Raw genomic sequence first — 17,372 nt, 5'->3', positions numbered from 1 at the left:
AGTACTGCCATCCTATAAATTTCACAATAATATTAAAAGTATTAAAGTACGTTATCTAATTTAATAATGATATTCAAGGTATCCAAAACTCACTGATGATGAATAATCCAAACTACAGCCTCTGTCATGAAAGATTTGTAAGATTTCTACTCTACCATGGCCAACAGCATATTGAATTGGCTATAATTTTATCCATATTAAGTCAAATTTTATTTAGAGTGATGGTTGAAGCATTATATAAACTGATTCAAAGCTTTATAGTTAGATATAAATGGTGCCTATGATTGATTATAAGCGATAGAGTGTAAGAATAGATCACATATGAGTAGAGGTCTAAGTTTGCATAAGATCAAGTCGTGAACAGATGCAGCTGTTGTACTGATATCAATTCCCTAGACTGCACTAAAAGATCCAAACAACTTGCGATCTATTTAGATTTTCATGTTTTCTGCCAGTCCACAAGCAATAATATAAGATATCGCCCTTAGCCGGGCAACTGTATATATATACGATATTATAATATCATTGAAAAGTATAAATTAAAATCCCGATATATTCTGAGTCACTTTTTACAGAGATGTACAACTGTATGTTCTACGGTAGTAATATAGATCTAGATATAACTAAGTTGAGAGATTAAGTAAATAATATAACTTACTATCATATGCTTTAATGCGGAATAAGATATTATAATTTATGCATTTATCTCCAACAACTTACTAATATAGTTCTAGACGAAACTAAATTAAGAAACTTAGTAAATAATAAGATAAATTTCTATGTACTTTAATGCGGAAAGATGCTATAATTTATTTGTTTATTGTCGACAACCTAGTTATATAGATCTGGTTATTAACTAAATAACTAACGGGATAAACTATTATGAGCTTTGGTAAGGAAAGGCGTCATAATTTATGCGTTTATCTACGATAACTCACATCGTTCTTGGTTGGATCGGCACCATATTGAAATAATAATCGTAAAGCTTTAGCATCTGATTTCTTACACGCTAAATGAACAGCTGTGTCTCCTTCCTCCTACAGTTTGAATTAAAAATTATGCTTAATAAGACGGTAACCCTTGTAATAGATGGGATCATTATTAAATCGATAAAGATAATTACTCCGGTAACTTACAAAATTAAATGAGAATGACATGGTTGTGCGTGAGCAAACTTTATTAATATTTTGTTTCGCATAATTAGCCACTTTCAGTTCATTTCCTTCAGAAGCAGCCACGTAAATATCAGCAAAAGTATACTATAAATAAATAAGGGTTACATTAGACCTTGAAATTATTTGGAAATTTGCGGTACACTTTTCATGTGTGATTTTGAACTGTTACAATTTTTAGAACATTAGCACTTTTCTGTCAATTCCAGTATCTTAATATGCTTACTTAATCTTACAAAGATCAACCTCATTAAAATATATAAAAATGACCTTCCTGATTGCTGTTGATATAGATAGCTTTAATTTAAAGATTTGATATATATTTTAAACTATTCCAACTCTTATAATGTTAATGCTTTTCTGTCGATTTCAGAGTCTAAAGATCTTACTTTTACAAAGATTAACTTTATTAAAACGTATAAAAATATCCTTTCTCTTGACATAGACACCTTTAATTTGAAGATCTTACATACATATTTTAAATTATTCCAATTCTTATAATATTAACACTCTTTTTATCGATTTCAGTGTTTAAGTATGGTTACTAACTCTTACAAAGATCAATTTCATTATTAAAATGTATAAAAATTATATTCCTGTTGATATAGACAACTTTAATTTGAAGATCTTGCATATATTTTAAACTATTCCAATCCTTATTATGTTAACATTTTCCTATCGATTTTAATATCTTAGTATGCTTTGATTACTCTTACAAAGACTAACTTCATTAAAGCGTATAAAAATTACATTTTTGTCGATATATGCAGCTTTAATTTAAAGATTTTATAAATAAAACATGTAAAACTATATTTTACTTACTACAGTTTAGCAAAACTTACAGTAGGTCGATGCAGTTCTATAGAATTCAAGGTATTAATATTCGTCGCCATTTCGTGTTGAGCTGCAAGTAATCGAAATTATAATTATAGCACACTATATCTATCAAGCAAGAACATTTATAGTATCTTATTTCGGTAGCTAAAAGCTACTTCAAGTTATTGATATTTATTGTCATTCTATCTGGTTAATGGGCGTTCTAGCAAGCTGCAAGATAGATAAATGTCGAAATTTAACGAGATTATGAAGATTTCTTATAACCAAGATTATTATAACATGAAAATAGAATTTCACACTTTCACTCCATCGAGCTGCCGTCTTTAATACATGAAACTAATACTTTGGAAGAAATACTACCCTCTAAGTAACGAAAACTGATATCCTACGGCGACTACTTCGCACATTCTAAACATGCTAAGGAGCGTTTCTTATGCTCTATAACATTATCTCACCTTGCAAAGTCACTAAAGGCGAGAAATTTAGGTTAATCTCTAAAATTTTACTGTAGTAATTAGAAGGGTCCGCACAGATATTATTCTAGTTGAACTTACAAAGTAAATTTGATAGCCAAATCTAGCTTGATATTCAATGTTAATTTCTTCCTTTTATTCTAGTTACGAATCTGCAGTACATTTTACTGCAAAACAAAGATGGGAACAATAGTAAAAAGGTTGAAAAATAGCACATGACTACAGTACTCAGCAATAAAGATATTTTATTCAATTTAGCTAAATTGCAGTTTTACCAAGAATGATGGCAATAACATGCAAAAATCGGTGGTGATAGTCTTCAGAAATTAATTCAAACACGATGCAGAATAGGAGGTAGGCAGGGGATTTATTTCTTGATATAAGACAGAAAGAGCAGCCAGTAAGTAATCTTTAACAAGATTAGAGAAATTTGTAGAAATGTAGATGTACAAGGTAAATATGACTTGTTCATGCGTTCTAGTCTTTGTCTTATTATGATAGAATAAATTAAAAGTCATTTTTATGCAAATAGCTCAAAGCAGAGCGGATCTTGATTGGCTTTGTTTACTATATGATAAAAGTGATCACTATATGGTATGATATTACTATAAATCAGCTTCAACAGGTAAAATAGTGGTCTCCTGCAGCTGCTAATGAAAGCAGGAAAATAGAATGCTTTAAAAATAAATGTAATATCCGCTGGTAATCTAGCTGTAACCGAGATCTATTGGAATAACTTTATCAAAGCATACGATGACTCCGGCAAATTATAAAGTAATAAAATGGATCGAAGAACTGTGTTTGGAAGACATGTAAATAAGAAATGGATAAGTAACAATCTTAGAAGATTGTGAGTTACAGTATGATATTATATTTGTCTTACTCTTGGATTAACTATAACAAAATGTCATGTAGTATGCTCTCAATGCAGAGATAAAATAGCTGCAAAAAGACAGATCTACGGCCTATAGGGAGCTAAGTTTACTAATTTTAAGCGGTCTATTTTCTCTATTTTCAAATATTCAATATTGTACCCTTTACATCCAATAAAGCCATTTAATAAATATATAATGAAATATCCATATAATAAAAGTTCAGGTAAAATATCCCTGTAAATATCTGCAAAAACAGAGCTACTGCTCACTAGAGAAATGCGCATGATTACCATCCAATTTTTTATATTACCTCTGACTTCAAGCATGTATTGTACATTATTTAGAGTTAAGAAGGTAAATATTAAAATATATACAATATCTAGGAGAAAAAATCTGTAGAAAGACAAAGCTATAACTCCTTGGAAAATGAATTTATTTCTCGCAAGTCATATTATAACTATCTTCAAGTATGCAATACACTTTAAATCTAATAAATCTATTCCGAAATTAATCTACAATCTCTTTCCTTCTAATAAATATTACAATAACTTATAAGTGGCAAAATCAATTTACAGTAATTTCGAGCGTCTTTTATACCCTAGGTTAATGTATTTAAGCTATAAACAAAGAATTTTAAACAGCGCTTGGGTCTAATGTGATTGATAGTCACTTATTGGTTAAATCAGCAAATTCACATCTCTGTACAATTTTCTTCACATAGTATTAATATTTATCATTCTTACACTGCACATTTAGTAATATCGACCTAAATAAATAATCTTTAAGCAATTAATAACATAAAATGTAAATCAATTGCATCGATACTATCATGTTTATACTATCCATCCAGCAAAATCGACCTACATAAATAGTCTTTAAGTAATAAATGTAATAAGATAAAACGTAAATCATGTGGCAGACATTCCACGTAAATAGCTCCTTCGAAATCATGAATTATTCCAGAACAATTTTTCGAGCCAATTCTGCATGTAGTGAACGCAAGAAATAGTGCAGCAGTTTAGTAATTAATATGCCATCAGCGTTGATGCAATATCTCTTACCTATTTCATTTCTAACATGTACATTTTGTGCTAAGCTTATCAAAAATTGACGGCAGTCTATTTCCATAGAATCAGCTATAACTTCTTGAATTGTAACTATGCTAGGCTTTAGCTTCCGACTTGATATAAGTAAATGCATATAGGAATAGAGTTTTAAACGTCAAAATAGAGGAAAGAGTTTAGAAATTTGTAATTTTAACACAGAAATAACTTCCAATTGACATACCCACTATCAGAGGGTGGATATAACTGATTAACAATATTTATGGGAGTATTCTGGGCGAAATATTCTTCCCTCGATAGATTCTCGCCTGTAGAAGTAGCACTCGTTAAGAAGTTCTCCGTTGCTGGAATGCTACGGCTGGAAATTGGATTGGATTTAGCTGCATCAAAGATGTATTTGCTGTCTTCGACGAATTCTAGAGTACAAGTTTTATTTAATTTTACTGTTTATAATTCGATTGAAAGAAATAATAGTGAAATGATCCCATTCTTGCACCTCTTAAATAATTTAAATTGCTGATTACTTGTTTTATACAATAGTTAGTATATGCACTACTATTACAGCGTTATATACTGTATTACAGTAGAAATATCAATGTTAGGATAATTCTATTAGACTATCCTTATTTAGTTAACTTCTAATTTGGATATACTGTATTTTAATATAGCACTGACTTTTTATGACAGTGACACTTATACACATACTGAAATTAATAGTTATAATAGGGAATGCAAATCATCTGCTTACAATTCGAATCATTGCGATTGTAATTTACTTATGGTAGACTGTAAATTATCATGGAAATGTTCCGTGATAAGACATATCGCAATCTGACTATTCTGTATTAGTCATTATATGTCTATGTTCGTAAATACTGTTGTCTGCATTAAGGGAGCAGTAGCTATAATTAATATCTAATTCAGTAAATGATTCCGAGGTTAATTGTATTAACTATGACTCATGAACTATTGAGGAACAGTATATAAATGCAGTATATCGTGAAATAAAGAGAATTCTCCAACTTAGTGTTTAACGTAAAATACGAGGCGTTTAAGTCTTTGTGTAGTCTGCTAGTAGAGCAAAAGTGTTTGTGATAGTGCAGATATCGTTCCTTGATACGTGGTTCAAGAAATTGACTTATTGATCGTAGATTACGTTATCATGTTGCAAAGCTGTTTTGTGACAACTACATATATAGAAAAGAGCAAATATACTAGATATGATACATTTTCAAAATCCTAATAGTTATCTTAGTGAATAGATATAGTAACAGATAGGTTTAGCAGTTATTAGTATAGCTATAAATACTAAAAATTTCTCAATTGTTGCTTTTGTTCATATTTACCATCATAAAAGAATCGGAATTGAAATGCCATAAGGAAATCAGAAAAAATAATGGATAAATCTGTTACATCCTCTCCTAGGAATAGTCTATATGTGAAAAATCATATTGTTGCAATCATCTAAGTGAAATTTTGAAAGGAATGATAAACTACTGCAGCCAGGGACCACTAGTAATAGCTAATTTTATAGTAGTTCCTGCGTTAGCTAAGAGATGACTTGGAAAAGATCAAGGTGATAAATATTTGGAAGAACTCGTTCATATTGATGAAAGATGAAATAGATTTAAGCTAGAATCACTTCCTCTTTGCTATAAATATTATCGAATCCTATACCTTATCGCATCTTCTACTATACTTGGAGGAAAATCTGCACATATCAATGTCAGTAGAGAATGGTATTCTTTAGCATTGAATAGTTCTATCCAAATTTAAGAAAAAATATTATTTGAGGCATTTCATAATGATTAAAATAATGATTAATAATAAAAGTATCCTATGATCGTATTATACTAATAAAATTCAAATATTGCTACGAATACGATTAAATTCATTACACATATAGCATCAGGTGGAGCTACTATCTATGTTATCACATCGTTGAATATCTTTATTGATTTAAAATATAAGCTAAGGCTTCAATAAAACTATGATACTATTATACTATTCTAATCGTAAATTAGAAACCTTTTTTTTCTCCTAGATGGTGAAAACATCTACTAAACATGGCAATAAAACACGAACGATTATAAGGCGTCTCTCGAACAAATGAATATTCTCTATAGAGGATATGATTTCCCTTATGGACACTTGTAAAACTACATATTGAACATAAATAAAGGATAAATTCTTATTAATAAATATATTTTAAAATAGTAATAGAGTGTATCACTTCAGTAAATGCTTACTAGTCATGAAGAAATTTGTTGGGATTAACTTGCGGATGTTCTTCCTTATACCTAACCAACTGAGCAACTCCATCCTACATATAGCATGATATTAAAGGAATAGATAAGAAATACGTTTATTTCTATATTAAAGAGATAATTTGAATTTGATCTTAGATCTACAATGAAAGTCTTAAGTTGCTCATTTTATTGAAGCTCAAGTAACGGTTTATGTGCTCTTTACTCTAATTCTAACTCGAATACTCTCTAAATGATACTTTATAATAGTATACTAAATATTATTTATTGTAATTGGTGTAAACCTAATATCTTAGTATTTTACATATAAATAGACTATGGCTTATACGAATACGAAATCATTGAAAAATGACGTCTTTCAATGACATCTATAAGCAAGATTTATAGATGTATTTACATTTTTTTACCTAAAATTTGATATCATAAAGAGCGAAATAAGCAGAGCAACATCACATAAGAAAAATTATAATGCATCTACTAAAAAAATGGTATAAGGGCAATTCAAATTGATGATTTGTTCTTGAGATGAATTTGATACACGGTGATATCACATAAATTCAAAGATGAAATCGCTAGATTTAGTTGATATTACTTTGATTAGTTATTAATATTTCTATTCTCACCTCAACATAAGTCAGTAAATGATGTTTTCCTGCAACAGGAACATTGTATCAATCAGTTATAATACGAAAATAAGATGCAATAGAATTACTGTGGTGTTTACAGAGACTTGATTAGAGTACGAGCAGCTCTTACTAGCTTCTCTATGTGGAATGCAGTTAAAATTCACATACTCAAATATTGTTCATCTTCTGATATCAAATTCATAGCATCAGCCATGTAAATTAAGTTTTATTTCATCAGATTTAGACCTAAAATAGGGCAAATGTGAGGAAATAATTTCTTACCATGTTTTTCTATTAAATTTATTTTACTTTAAATATTATGATAGTAAAATCGAAATAAATGTTAGGTTAAGAAAATAATAAAATTTTTTTTTAAGTTATCGATCAAATGCAATGTATAAGATTTAGAATATACAGCTAAATAATTTCTTCAACTCTATACTTGCAGCAATAACAAATCGATGTTGTAATAGCCTAAGCTAATTGAATATAGCACGACAGAGATTATTGATATCCTCGTACTTTGCTGGTACCTGTCCTTTTCCTTCTGGAATGGAACATGAATAGGTGAATTAGTTGAAGTATGTTGACCTTTTAAATACTATTAAGGGGAAAAATCCAATGATAACATACCATAGGGTGATAAATAGTCGAAATAAGCTTATACTTTTAGTCAAAGTACAGTAGTAAAATGGCAAATCGTAATACATGTGGTGCTATATCGTGAGACCTAATCTGATCATCATTTACCTATAATATGGTGCCTAGGATTATCTAGTGCTGCGAGAAATGGAAAAAAATTAAAGGATTATTCTAGTTTTCAAGTTCTTCCAGGGTTAAGTTAACTAACCAGACTGCTATAGTTAGTTAAGAAGGCTAAAGCTAAGATGTTACAGGAATATTCTCCAGAGCTTATCACTCATTCCTCTACTATACTAGAAGGGGTTGCTATGAAACCGTCCCATGATTACGCATGCGTGGTAGTATCAATCCAGGATGGCTAAACTTTTTTTATTCTTGCATATTGCAAGCTCCAATCAAGCTCAAGATAAGTCATCAATAGTAGAAGGGATTAGTTATTATTACCCAATTTTATTAAAATGTCTTACAATTCATTTGTATGTTATTGCTAGTGGTTAATAAGATATAATTAATTAATAAGAAGTAAAGCAGGAAATGGGTATTTGTACCAGTCCATATATGATACCACCTGATGATATTTACCTAAAATGCTTTTGTTATTCAGTAAAGGACCCACAAGTTACACATATTTCACTTAGGAATGGTAATAACTTAGCAATTCCATTGCTCCAATTAAAGTTAACTATTAGTTACACCATGCATAATATTACAATTATTTAGGCATAGTAAGTATTCAGACCTTTCTATTCGTCTGCTACACTATTGAAGTCCAACCCGGTACGAGACGAGATGAAAATTATGCAAATTTACCAAATAACGAAAATCAAGACGTAGAAAGCTATTGAACAATAAAGTATGCTAGATTGCGATTGGAAAATTATGTGATACAGATAAAATCAACTACAATTTTAGAATAAATTCAACCATCACAAACAAAACATTTTACGCTACTACAACAGCCTCAGGTCTTGATAAATATTATTAATAATCATCATTAAAACCATGACACAGAATGTAGAATTATGATCATCTCAATGGTGGTGCGTCGTTAATGCTGTCTATAGAATTATAATTCATATCAGTGAATTTAGTAAAATTTAGGGGCTGGATTACGTCGCCATTCCACTTTCTGCCCAGAATCTGTTCTAATCTTAATAGTTGCAGCTTTGGCAGCACTGACTGTTTCTTTTATCGTGTTCATTAAGTTGGTTGCATTCAGAACCAGTACTTCATTCGCTTCTCTGCTACTCTTTTCGTCTACATTATAAATGATAAAGGATGCAGCTCATTTCATGGAACTATTTTGAATGTCAACTTAAGTGCAATTTAAAACAATAAAATTACTGTTAGCAGTACTTACCACCAGACGCTACAGCAGTCGCTTTTACCGTAGCGACAACTTTGAGTTGCGTGCTGATCGTTGGTAGCCGTTGCAGGAGTACCTTTAAATTCTAAAGTAATTGATTCACCAGTTATGCTATCTATTTTTTGAATTGATCTGATATCATGCTTATCATCTAGACGTTTTAATTTGTTTCAACCTACTTCTTTCATTCGTTTATCTGAGCATTTCCTGGCTATCTCCTCAACATATTTCACGAACAAATCGCTAATTTTAGCAATATCCTTGGCCGTTTGAATAATTTCTTTTCTTGTTACATCGCTCCCATCTCTGTTTAAAAGTGATATCCATTATTTAATATAATAAAATTAAAAGCTCTTTATAAATTTGTGCCCAAATTACATAATGCCTACGTACTCCACAATTTTGGACATAGTACCCATCAATCCAGCTGCTTTGCTGGCTGTAGCTATGATATCGTTATCACTATCAGACCACCTACTCGTTTCCCTACGTAACGATCTTGCAGCTTCCTACATTATTTTTAGAGTCAAACAATAATTAGATCTCCTAGGCAAAAATAATCTTTACCGTAAAATACGGATAGCCAGTATGACATTTATAGCTAGATAATTGTAATGTAATTGATTTCTTCATTAGCATGAAATACGTAGGAAGAAAACAATCGATAAAGTTATTTACAGCAATAGGATTTGTCAAATAATCAGGAATCTGTTCATCAAGTTCTTCACGTTGGACGGGCTCCTGAGGCACAGGCACTTCTTCAACTACTGTTTCTTCGGCTATGCGAGGAATGACTGGTTTGGCTACGAAATGATATAGGAACAGATTTTACATGACTACAGACAGTGAAGTCTGTTGTAAAAATTTCGTATAACAGCAAAGTCATCCATATCATGCTGTACATATTAAGTAATCATAACTCTTACCGTCTTTAACAACATCAGCGACTTCCAGCTCATGAACCTTTTCTGTTGCTTGTTCGACTTCATCATCGAGAGCATCTGACAAACTCTTTCTAACGTTATGGACGCCAGATCTAACCTGTTCATATTATAGACAATAAAGCAAGTACCAGAGTTTTCCTGATCATTAGTTGTCTCATGTCAGTAAATTGCGACCATATCTATTGTCACTTAAAATAAATGATTTTAGCATAACTTACCATTTCTTTCTTAACTTTTAAATTATCCTTTGCTACTTGATCATTAGTATCTGCCGCCAAGACATTTGCACAGGTTATCAAGTCCACAGTATCTGATATGATAAAGATACACTTTAGTTTCAATTAACAAAACTTAAAAAATAATTAATCAATCGATTCATTCTAATTGTAACCGTTTTCTAGAGCTTTTTGATCTTCAGTTATCTTTAGCGAAAAGATTGGATCTTCTGAATTTTCTACTTCTCTCTTTGCAATTGTAGATACTCTACCAGCATGCTTAGCAAAATCTGATGCTTTCGAAAGTATGCCCTGTATCATAATGTTAATATCATTTTTACATGATTCACGTAAATAATCGCAAGTAACACATACGGTTAGATCGCTTTAAACTGCTCGTGAAGTGAAATCATTCCAGAGAAAATTCGCATAAATATTACGTTTCTTGTTTATTAATTAGTCTTACATATATTTTATTACGCGCTAAAAGTTACAAACCTGTGGATTACTACTTTCTATCGCTTCTGACAGCTCATTTGCTGATTTTTCAACAGCTTCCTCTGTAAAAGTTCAAAAAATTACCAGGAAAATAGCATTTATGCATATCGCCTTACAATTTGTATTTGATATTCAACAAACAGGCTCTTTATTTATAGCAGACGGTAATATCGCTATAAATATAACCTGAAGCGGCTATAAGGGTGTGACTGTCCATTGCACCATCTACATATTTCGACAAGGAACTTGCAGTATCCTTCCATTGAGTAGCAATGCCATCTGAAAATTGCCTGATTGACTATAGTAACAGAAAAAGAAATGTAAACCTATTGATCAAACAGTTGTATATCTATTAAATCGATATATGAAAGATTCGACTTAGTGAGTAAATTAACCATTACCTGGTTCTCTATATTGCTTGAAGAAGCCATGGCGGCATTGACAACTGTAGGTGCTACTTTACGGAGCTACAGCATTAATTAGAGAGGTATTAAATTACCGTATTTGTGATCCTTCACCACCTTCACATCTCGTTAAGTAATGAGACTAGACAAATCACATTACTGTTAATAATCATCTGTTACCTTTCTTGAGGCGCTTCGTATCTCCTCCGTTTGCTCTAAGTTCAATTTATCGCTACCAAATAATGCAACATCTTCCGCTGTAGAGGCTAGCGAATCCGACAGATTTACGAACTCTGCGCATTTCAACTTTGTTTTCTCGTTGTCTACCATTGAGATCAGATAATTGAAAGTTAGGATTGTGTCAATTATAGATGATTAAAATGTTATTAACCCTTTAGTACTGCTGGATTTTGAAGTTCTTCTATAATGGATCCGGGATCAGCGAAATTCTCAGCAATTTGTTTTGCTAATTGTTTTTGCATCACCTGCTCTGTGTTGTCCATTATATCTATCATTTCCTTCTTGGTAGCTTGCGCCGATGGATCTGTATCCTATTTACGATAAAAAACACAAACATTTTTACTATCTTGTGTTAGCAAAACGAATAGAAATGATAATAATAATAGTAAATATTCCAATCAAAATATTATTCTAACCGTATTATCCTTTAAATTCCGATTGTGTTGTTGAAGTGAATTATAGTTATTTGCAATGTCAGTTTGAGTTGTAGTGTCACATTTCTTGGAAATATCTACTCCTTTTGATACTACGTTTTCTATAAGCTTATCTACATGCATAGAATTTGTTTATTATGAAATGTTAAGTAGTAATTGTGACATATGATAATAAAGAAGATTAATGAATTGAGTCATATCGTAGCAATATTGCGAATTCTGTCATCTACAATAGAAAATTATTATACTGAATATAATTTAATAGAGAGATCAGACTAACCACGATAACCCTCTTTATCAGATTGTGCATTGACCAAATGATCCCTTAATTTATCGAAATCATGACATAATGAAGTATTTTGTAAGCTATGATCCTAAAAGTTCATAATTATTTCCAGTTAGTCAAGGTTTTACATTAACAGGTCGAGAAGATTAAAAAGTTGAACAACGTCGCAGGTAGTTCCACACATTATCTACTGTCCAAAGTCACCACTATTGAGTACAATATAAGAATAGATTAATTGGCTAACCTGAGATGCATCATGTGTTTCAGTAAACGGCAACATTAAGACCCGTATAATTTCTTCAAGTTCTTCACATACAATTCCTTAGTTATAACAGTAAGTATTAGTTTACAATATTGAAAAATATTTGATAAATACAGTATAATTAGTTATATTTAATACTAAATCTGAAAACTAGAATAAGTGATTTATTACACGTGTAATGATTACCGACAAAAGAATCTCTTGAATTTTGTAATGGTTCTGCTTCTTGATTGTCGTCAATTATAGCTTTTAAGACAGATTCTATAGATGTTACGGCATCCTCAATATTGATACATGAGCGTTTTAGCAGCTGCCTAGTTATGTTAAAGAGCAAGCATGAAATATTAATTTGTCAAAGTATTTTAACGCCTAAACTTGAAAAAGAAGTGTTCTTAAAATATGAAACACTTTCATAGTATTTCATGTTTACTCGATTTGAACGGTTCACAACATATTGTAAAAAATAATGCTGTATTCGCATGTACAGTGTCACATCTTAATACTAACTCTTGTGGGTTTATTAGTTATTAAGTGATTTAATCAAAGCGACCCATATATCACAATAGATGAATTTATTGATAGTAAACGCTGACTATTGATGAGATGATAACTAATACTGTGCTGTACACATAGTAACTATAAGAATCCTATCAGTAACACTATCAATTTTTAAAATACTGAAGTATTGCAAACGTTACACCTTGTCAAGAATGGTTATCAAATGGAATTGTATTGAAAGAAATTTTATTTCAGAGGTGCTAATAACTCAAAAATTTTCTTCTCAGTTTTAATATCTATATTCAAACGCAATCTATATGAACGCTACCTGTTCAGTTCAATCAGTAAATCATCGGCGCGAGCTCTAATTCTAATTAACAGGTTATCTACTGCAGATTTGACACTTTTAGTGTAGGTTTGATAATCAGCCTCATGAGTAATAACTGAAGCATTAGGCATGTAATCTTTGACATTATTGCAAACACGGACGATTTTCTTTACTTCGGATTCGTCATAGGAAAACAAGAGATCCGATGTGCCAGATAGTATACCTAATAGAATGAGACATTATGGTCTTACAATCAGTTCATTGACCGCGTATAAACGCCCAAAGCCAGTTATATTGGTTTTTTTAAACGTAAGAACTTGTAATTAAGAGATAACGGAAGATATGAATTTTGTCGCTACAAAGTTAGAATTGTGTGTAAAATTATTACTATTAGGCACGTGTATATGATTAATAATATTCACCTACTTTACCCGTGTGCTATTATCTTATCAAGAGATTACCGAATTATTCATAATTACTAGTGCAAAACTACCGACAAAAACTCTAATCGACTTTTATAGCATTAAATCGATCAGATGTTGAAGTTTAACACTGTTTTATTTGTTTGGCATGATAACCTTTCGTTCCATCAATTAATATATTTCTGGCTTCTAGTGAAGAAGAGCCATCCTTTAGTAGATGAGCAGCTTGATTTAAGTTAACAGAGGAATTTTTAACCACTTCCAGTGCTACATTCATTTCTTGTTTAAATTTCTCATCACTACTAGCATTTGCAGTATCTTGGCCGACCTAAGTTGAATGATCCAGTAATAAAAAGGAGCAAACGCTGGTCATACTTTTCATTCAATGAATGCATAATTATAGCAGTCATTGAAGATAGACTTGATAAAGATGGCGAAACAGTTTAAATTGTCTTATAAAAAGTTATTCTAATCATGCTGCAACTTACATTGCTTGTAGCCATTTATGATTGAATAATTATACGCGTATATATAATTAATGCTGTGATGGTACTGTAATACAAAGATCGAATGGTGGATGTATACGAGTATGTTACCTGAACAAGATTTGCAACAGCGGCACAGGCAGCTTGCACGGGCATAGTTATATCAGGGATTGATTTGCCGGCTTCTGTTTCTTCATGGATTATAGCCAATTGAGACACCTAAAGGACAACATCATAAGTGTTTACTTAATAAAACTGCTGCTGGTTTGCTAAACGTTTTCATTATAGGATAAAATTCTCCTTGCAGTTTTGGATATGTCGCTGTTCAATCAAGTACATACAGTATTCTCTGTTGGCGTAGCAAGTCAATTATGATGTTTTATTGCAGTAGAAAAATTTCCAATTTACTTTTCCGTATTCTAAATGAGCTTGATTATCTTGATGTTGCAATAAAGAGTAATGATGAGCATGTACAATGTATGTTTTACTACAACTAATAGTATAACGAATTTTTCCTTTTTTTATAGTTAAATAACGGGAAAGCCTTGATTTTATCTTAATAATATTGCAATATACAGTAGAGTAATGACAAGTTTGGGGCTATACGAGTACAGTCTACGATTTTCATCAAGAGATATCACGGTAACAATACTCATAAACTGACGAAGAGAATGGTTTGTAATCATCATCATCAACAAACTATCCGCCTTAAGGTTTATAGTATAGCTTGCTAACTATTTTCAAGCCGATGACATTCATAAACTGATCGAGAGAACCGGTTTTCAACATCATCATTAACAAGCCAGCCTTAAGGTTTATAGTATGACCATGATTATTATGATTAACATGTTTACCGTGATATTTATACCGTACAGTATAGTTCCTTTTACTATTAATTCGTTTCGCTAGCTAAGAATAGTATCGATACGAGCAGTAGGTCTATCTAAATCAATTTATTGATTTAGTTCAGTTAACATTGAGTAATATGATTGTTTTTAACTTATATGGCTAATGGATACTTTTACTAGCAAGTAACTACAGTATTAATCTCTTTAACTAGCTGAGAATGGTATCGATACGAGCAGTAGGTCTTTTCTAAATCAATTTCTTGATTTATTTATTAACGTTGTATGCATGATTGTTGTTTTTAATCTGCAGCATATACGAGTAAGTCGTAAGGCTAAAAGGTATTTTTTCATCTTGAAGTGATGATGATTGATGATAACGCAAAGTGAAAACACTCTCTACTCGAATCTTTCTAGTAGCTATTCGCAAGTGCTGCAGTAATACCATTCTACCCATTCTACGCTTTCGATCACTACCGTAGCCGTGAAAGAATGCTACAACTATAAGGTTTGTGAACTCATCTATCCGTAAGATTGGTTATGAATAATCTTTTTATCCCTTTTCGTTGTAAGGCTAACAGATGTTTTTTGTTGATGGTAACGCAAAGCGAAAACACTCTCTACTCGAATCTTTTCACTACGCTACCAACAAGTATTGCAGTAAAAATTAATCTACCTTTCTGTTTCAATCAATAAAGTAGCCGCAAAAGAACGCTATAACTGTAAGGTTACGACTGGTTTTAATTAATCAATTTAACTCAGATGGTTCAAAATATTTTTATCTTGTTGAAGTGATGATTATCGACATGATGTACTCGTTAATTGAAAATAGCCTCTGCTGAAATTTTTTTCGTTAAGCTACCTGCTAAGTATCGCAGTAGAAATAAATCTGTTTTCCAATATTTCAATCACTATAGTAGCCGTGAAATGTTATAATTATAAGCTTAATGGACTTATTCACCCGTAGTGCCTGGTTTATAATTTATATACTAAAAGATATTTTCCATCAATGTGATGATTGTTGATAAGACAAAGTAACACTACTTTCCACTGAAAATTGTTCAGTAACACCATTAAGTATCAAGTATGGCAGTCAAAATGGATCTACCTTCCTATTTCAATTTCTACAGTAGCCGTAAAATGCTCTAACTATAACCTTAGTGAACTTATTTATCCGTTATGCTTGGTTTTTAATTGATAAGGCTAAAAGATATTTTCTAGCAGGCAGTGATGATGCTTGGCAACAAGGCACAGCGAAAATATTCCCTACTGGCTATTTTTAGTAAGCTAACCGAACATATTATAGTAAAAACTGATCTACTTTTCTGTTGTAATGACTACAGTAGCTACAAATGAAGGCTATAAAGGTTAGTCAATTTATTTACCCTGCTTTGATATCACTACCATCTTTACTCATCGACTGTCTAGTTATCACCGTTTTAATCAAGGCATAACAAAGGTAGTCTATGACTCCGTGGCACAAAAACCTTGTAGAACCACCATTCATCGATAGACTGATATACAAGATATCCATCTATGATTGCAGCAGTATATAAAATTGCTCTTAAGATCCATGTAAAGACATTATGAGGTAGTCGATGATGGCAAATTGAGCATTTTGACTGACCTGTTGAGCTAAAGGCTCAAGGATTTGCTGAATCGTCATGCTCGGAAATGGACGCATCTTTGCTTGAATTAAACCAAGTTAGGCTTTACTTTCTTCCACAGTCCAAAATCAATGATTGAAGAATTAAGATGGTTTAGGCACTACCTTATGCTAATCCAAAACTACCAAGAGAGACAGGAAAAAGGTCCAAAGGCCACCTCAAAGCTTTGCTGTCAGCTAGCAGTGCGTTTTCCTGATAGGTAGTTTTGCCTTTGCAGAGCTTGATGGATTGCAGCAGTGCCAGTTGCAGGGTTAGTAGGTCAAAGTCTTCTATGGCAGATTACTGACGCATACACCGCTTGTCATACTATACTTTATTATAGGTTATGGGAAGGTGCGTATTAGTAGAATCGTTTCTTGACCTACTGCCTATACTGCATTACTAAGCTAGCTACCTTACAATGATTAATAAGTATTTCTTCTTGGAAGCCACTGGCATAATCCATATCGAGAAAATAAATGCTATAAAATGGATATCAATGAGGTCAATAATAGCTCGATCGATCTCTCTAAGCAATAAGAA

General features: G+C 31.7%; 2 protein-coding genes across 2 annotated transcripts; both read right to left on the bottom strand.

The window, feature by feature from the left end:
- Positions 1 to 3,926: 3,926 nt before the first annotated feature.
- Positions 3,927 to 7,528, bottom strand: TRIADDRAFT_52111 (uncharacterized protein; the record flags this gene model as incomplete). The annotated part of the gene is made up of 9 exons (XM_002108006.1): positions 3,927 to 3,955; positions 4,419 to 4,537; positions 4,645 to 4,837; positions 5,768 to 5,853; positions 6,099 to 6,183; positions 6,450 to 6,580; positions 6,671 to 6,744; positions 7,312 to 7,340; positions 7,483 to 7,528. The coding sequence occupies 9 exons, from the start codon at positions 7,526 to 7,528 to the stop codon at positions 3,927 to 3,929; spliced, it is 792 nt and encodes a 263-aa protein (XP_002108042.1).
- Positions 7,529 to 9,043: 1,515 nt separating this feature from the next.
- TRIADDRAFT_52110 (uncharacterized protein) lies at positions 9,044 to 15,130 on the bottom strand (the record flags this gene model as incomplete). The annotated part of the gene is made up of 21 exons (XM_002108005.1): positions 9,044 to 9,213; positions 9,317 to 9,407; positions 9,502 to 9,628; positions 9,716 to 9,831; positions 9,890 to 10,125; positions 10,249 to 10,363; positions 10,485 to 10,576; positions 10,658 to 10,793; positions 10,980 to 11,041; positions 11,166 to 11,277; positions 11,381 to 11,446; positions 11,564 to 11,706; positions 11,775 to 11,934; positions 12,040 to 12,170; positions 12,338 to 12,431; positions 12,588 to 12,664; positions 12,792 to 12,919; positions 13,432 to 13,654; positions 14,010 to 14,181; positions 14,450 to 14,557; positions 15,074 to 15,130. 21 exons carry the CDS (start codon positions 15,128 to 15,130, stop codon positions 9,044 to 9,046), a joined length of 2,616 nt encoding a protein of 871 aa, XP_002108041.1.
- Between the last annotated feature and the right edge of the window lie 2,242 nt (positions 15,131 to 17,372).

Source organism: Trichoplax adhaerens, genomic scaffold, assembly GCF_000150275.1.
Source record: "Trichoplax adhaerens TRIADscaffold_1 genomic scaffold, whole genome shotgun sequence".
Classification (NCBI taxonomy): Eukaryota; Metazoa; Placozoa; class Uniplacotomia; order Trichoplacea; family Trichoplacidae; genus Trichoplax; species Trichoplax adhaerens.
The sequence above is the reverse complement of the archived record's forward strand: the minus strand, read 5'-3'. Positions and strand labels throughout refer to the sequence as shown.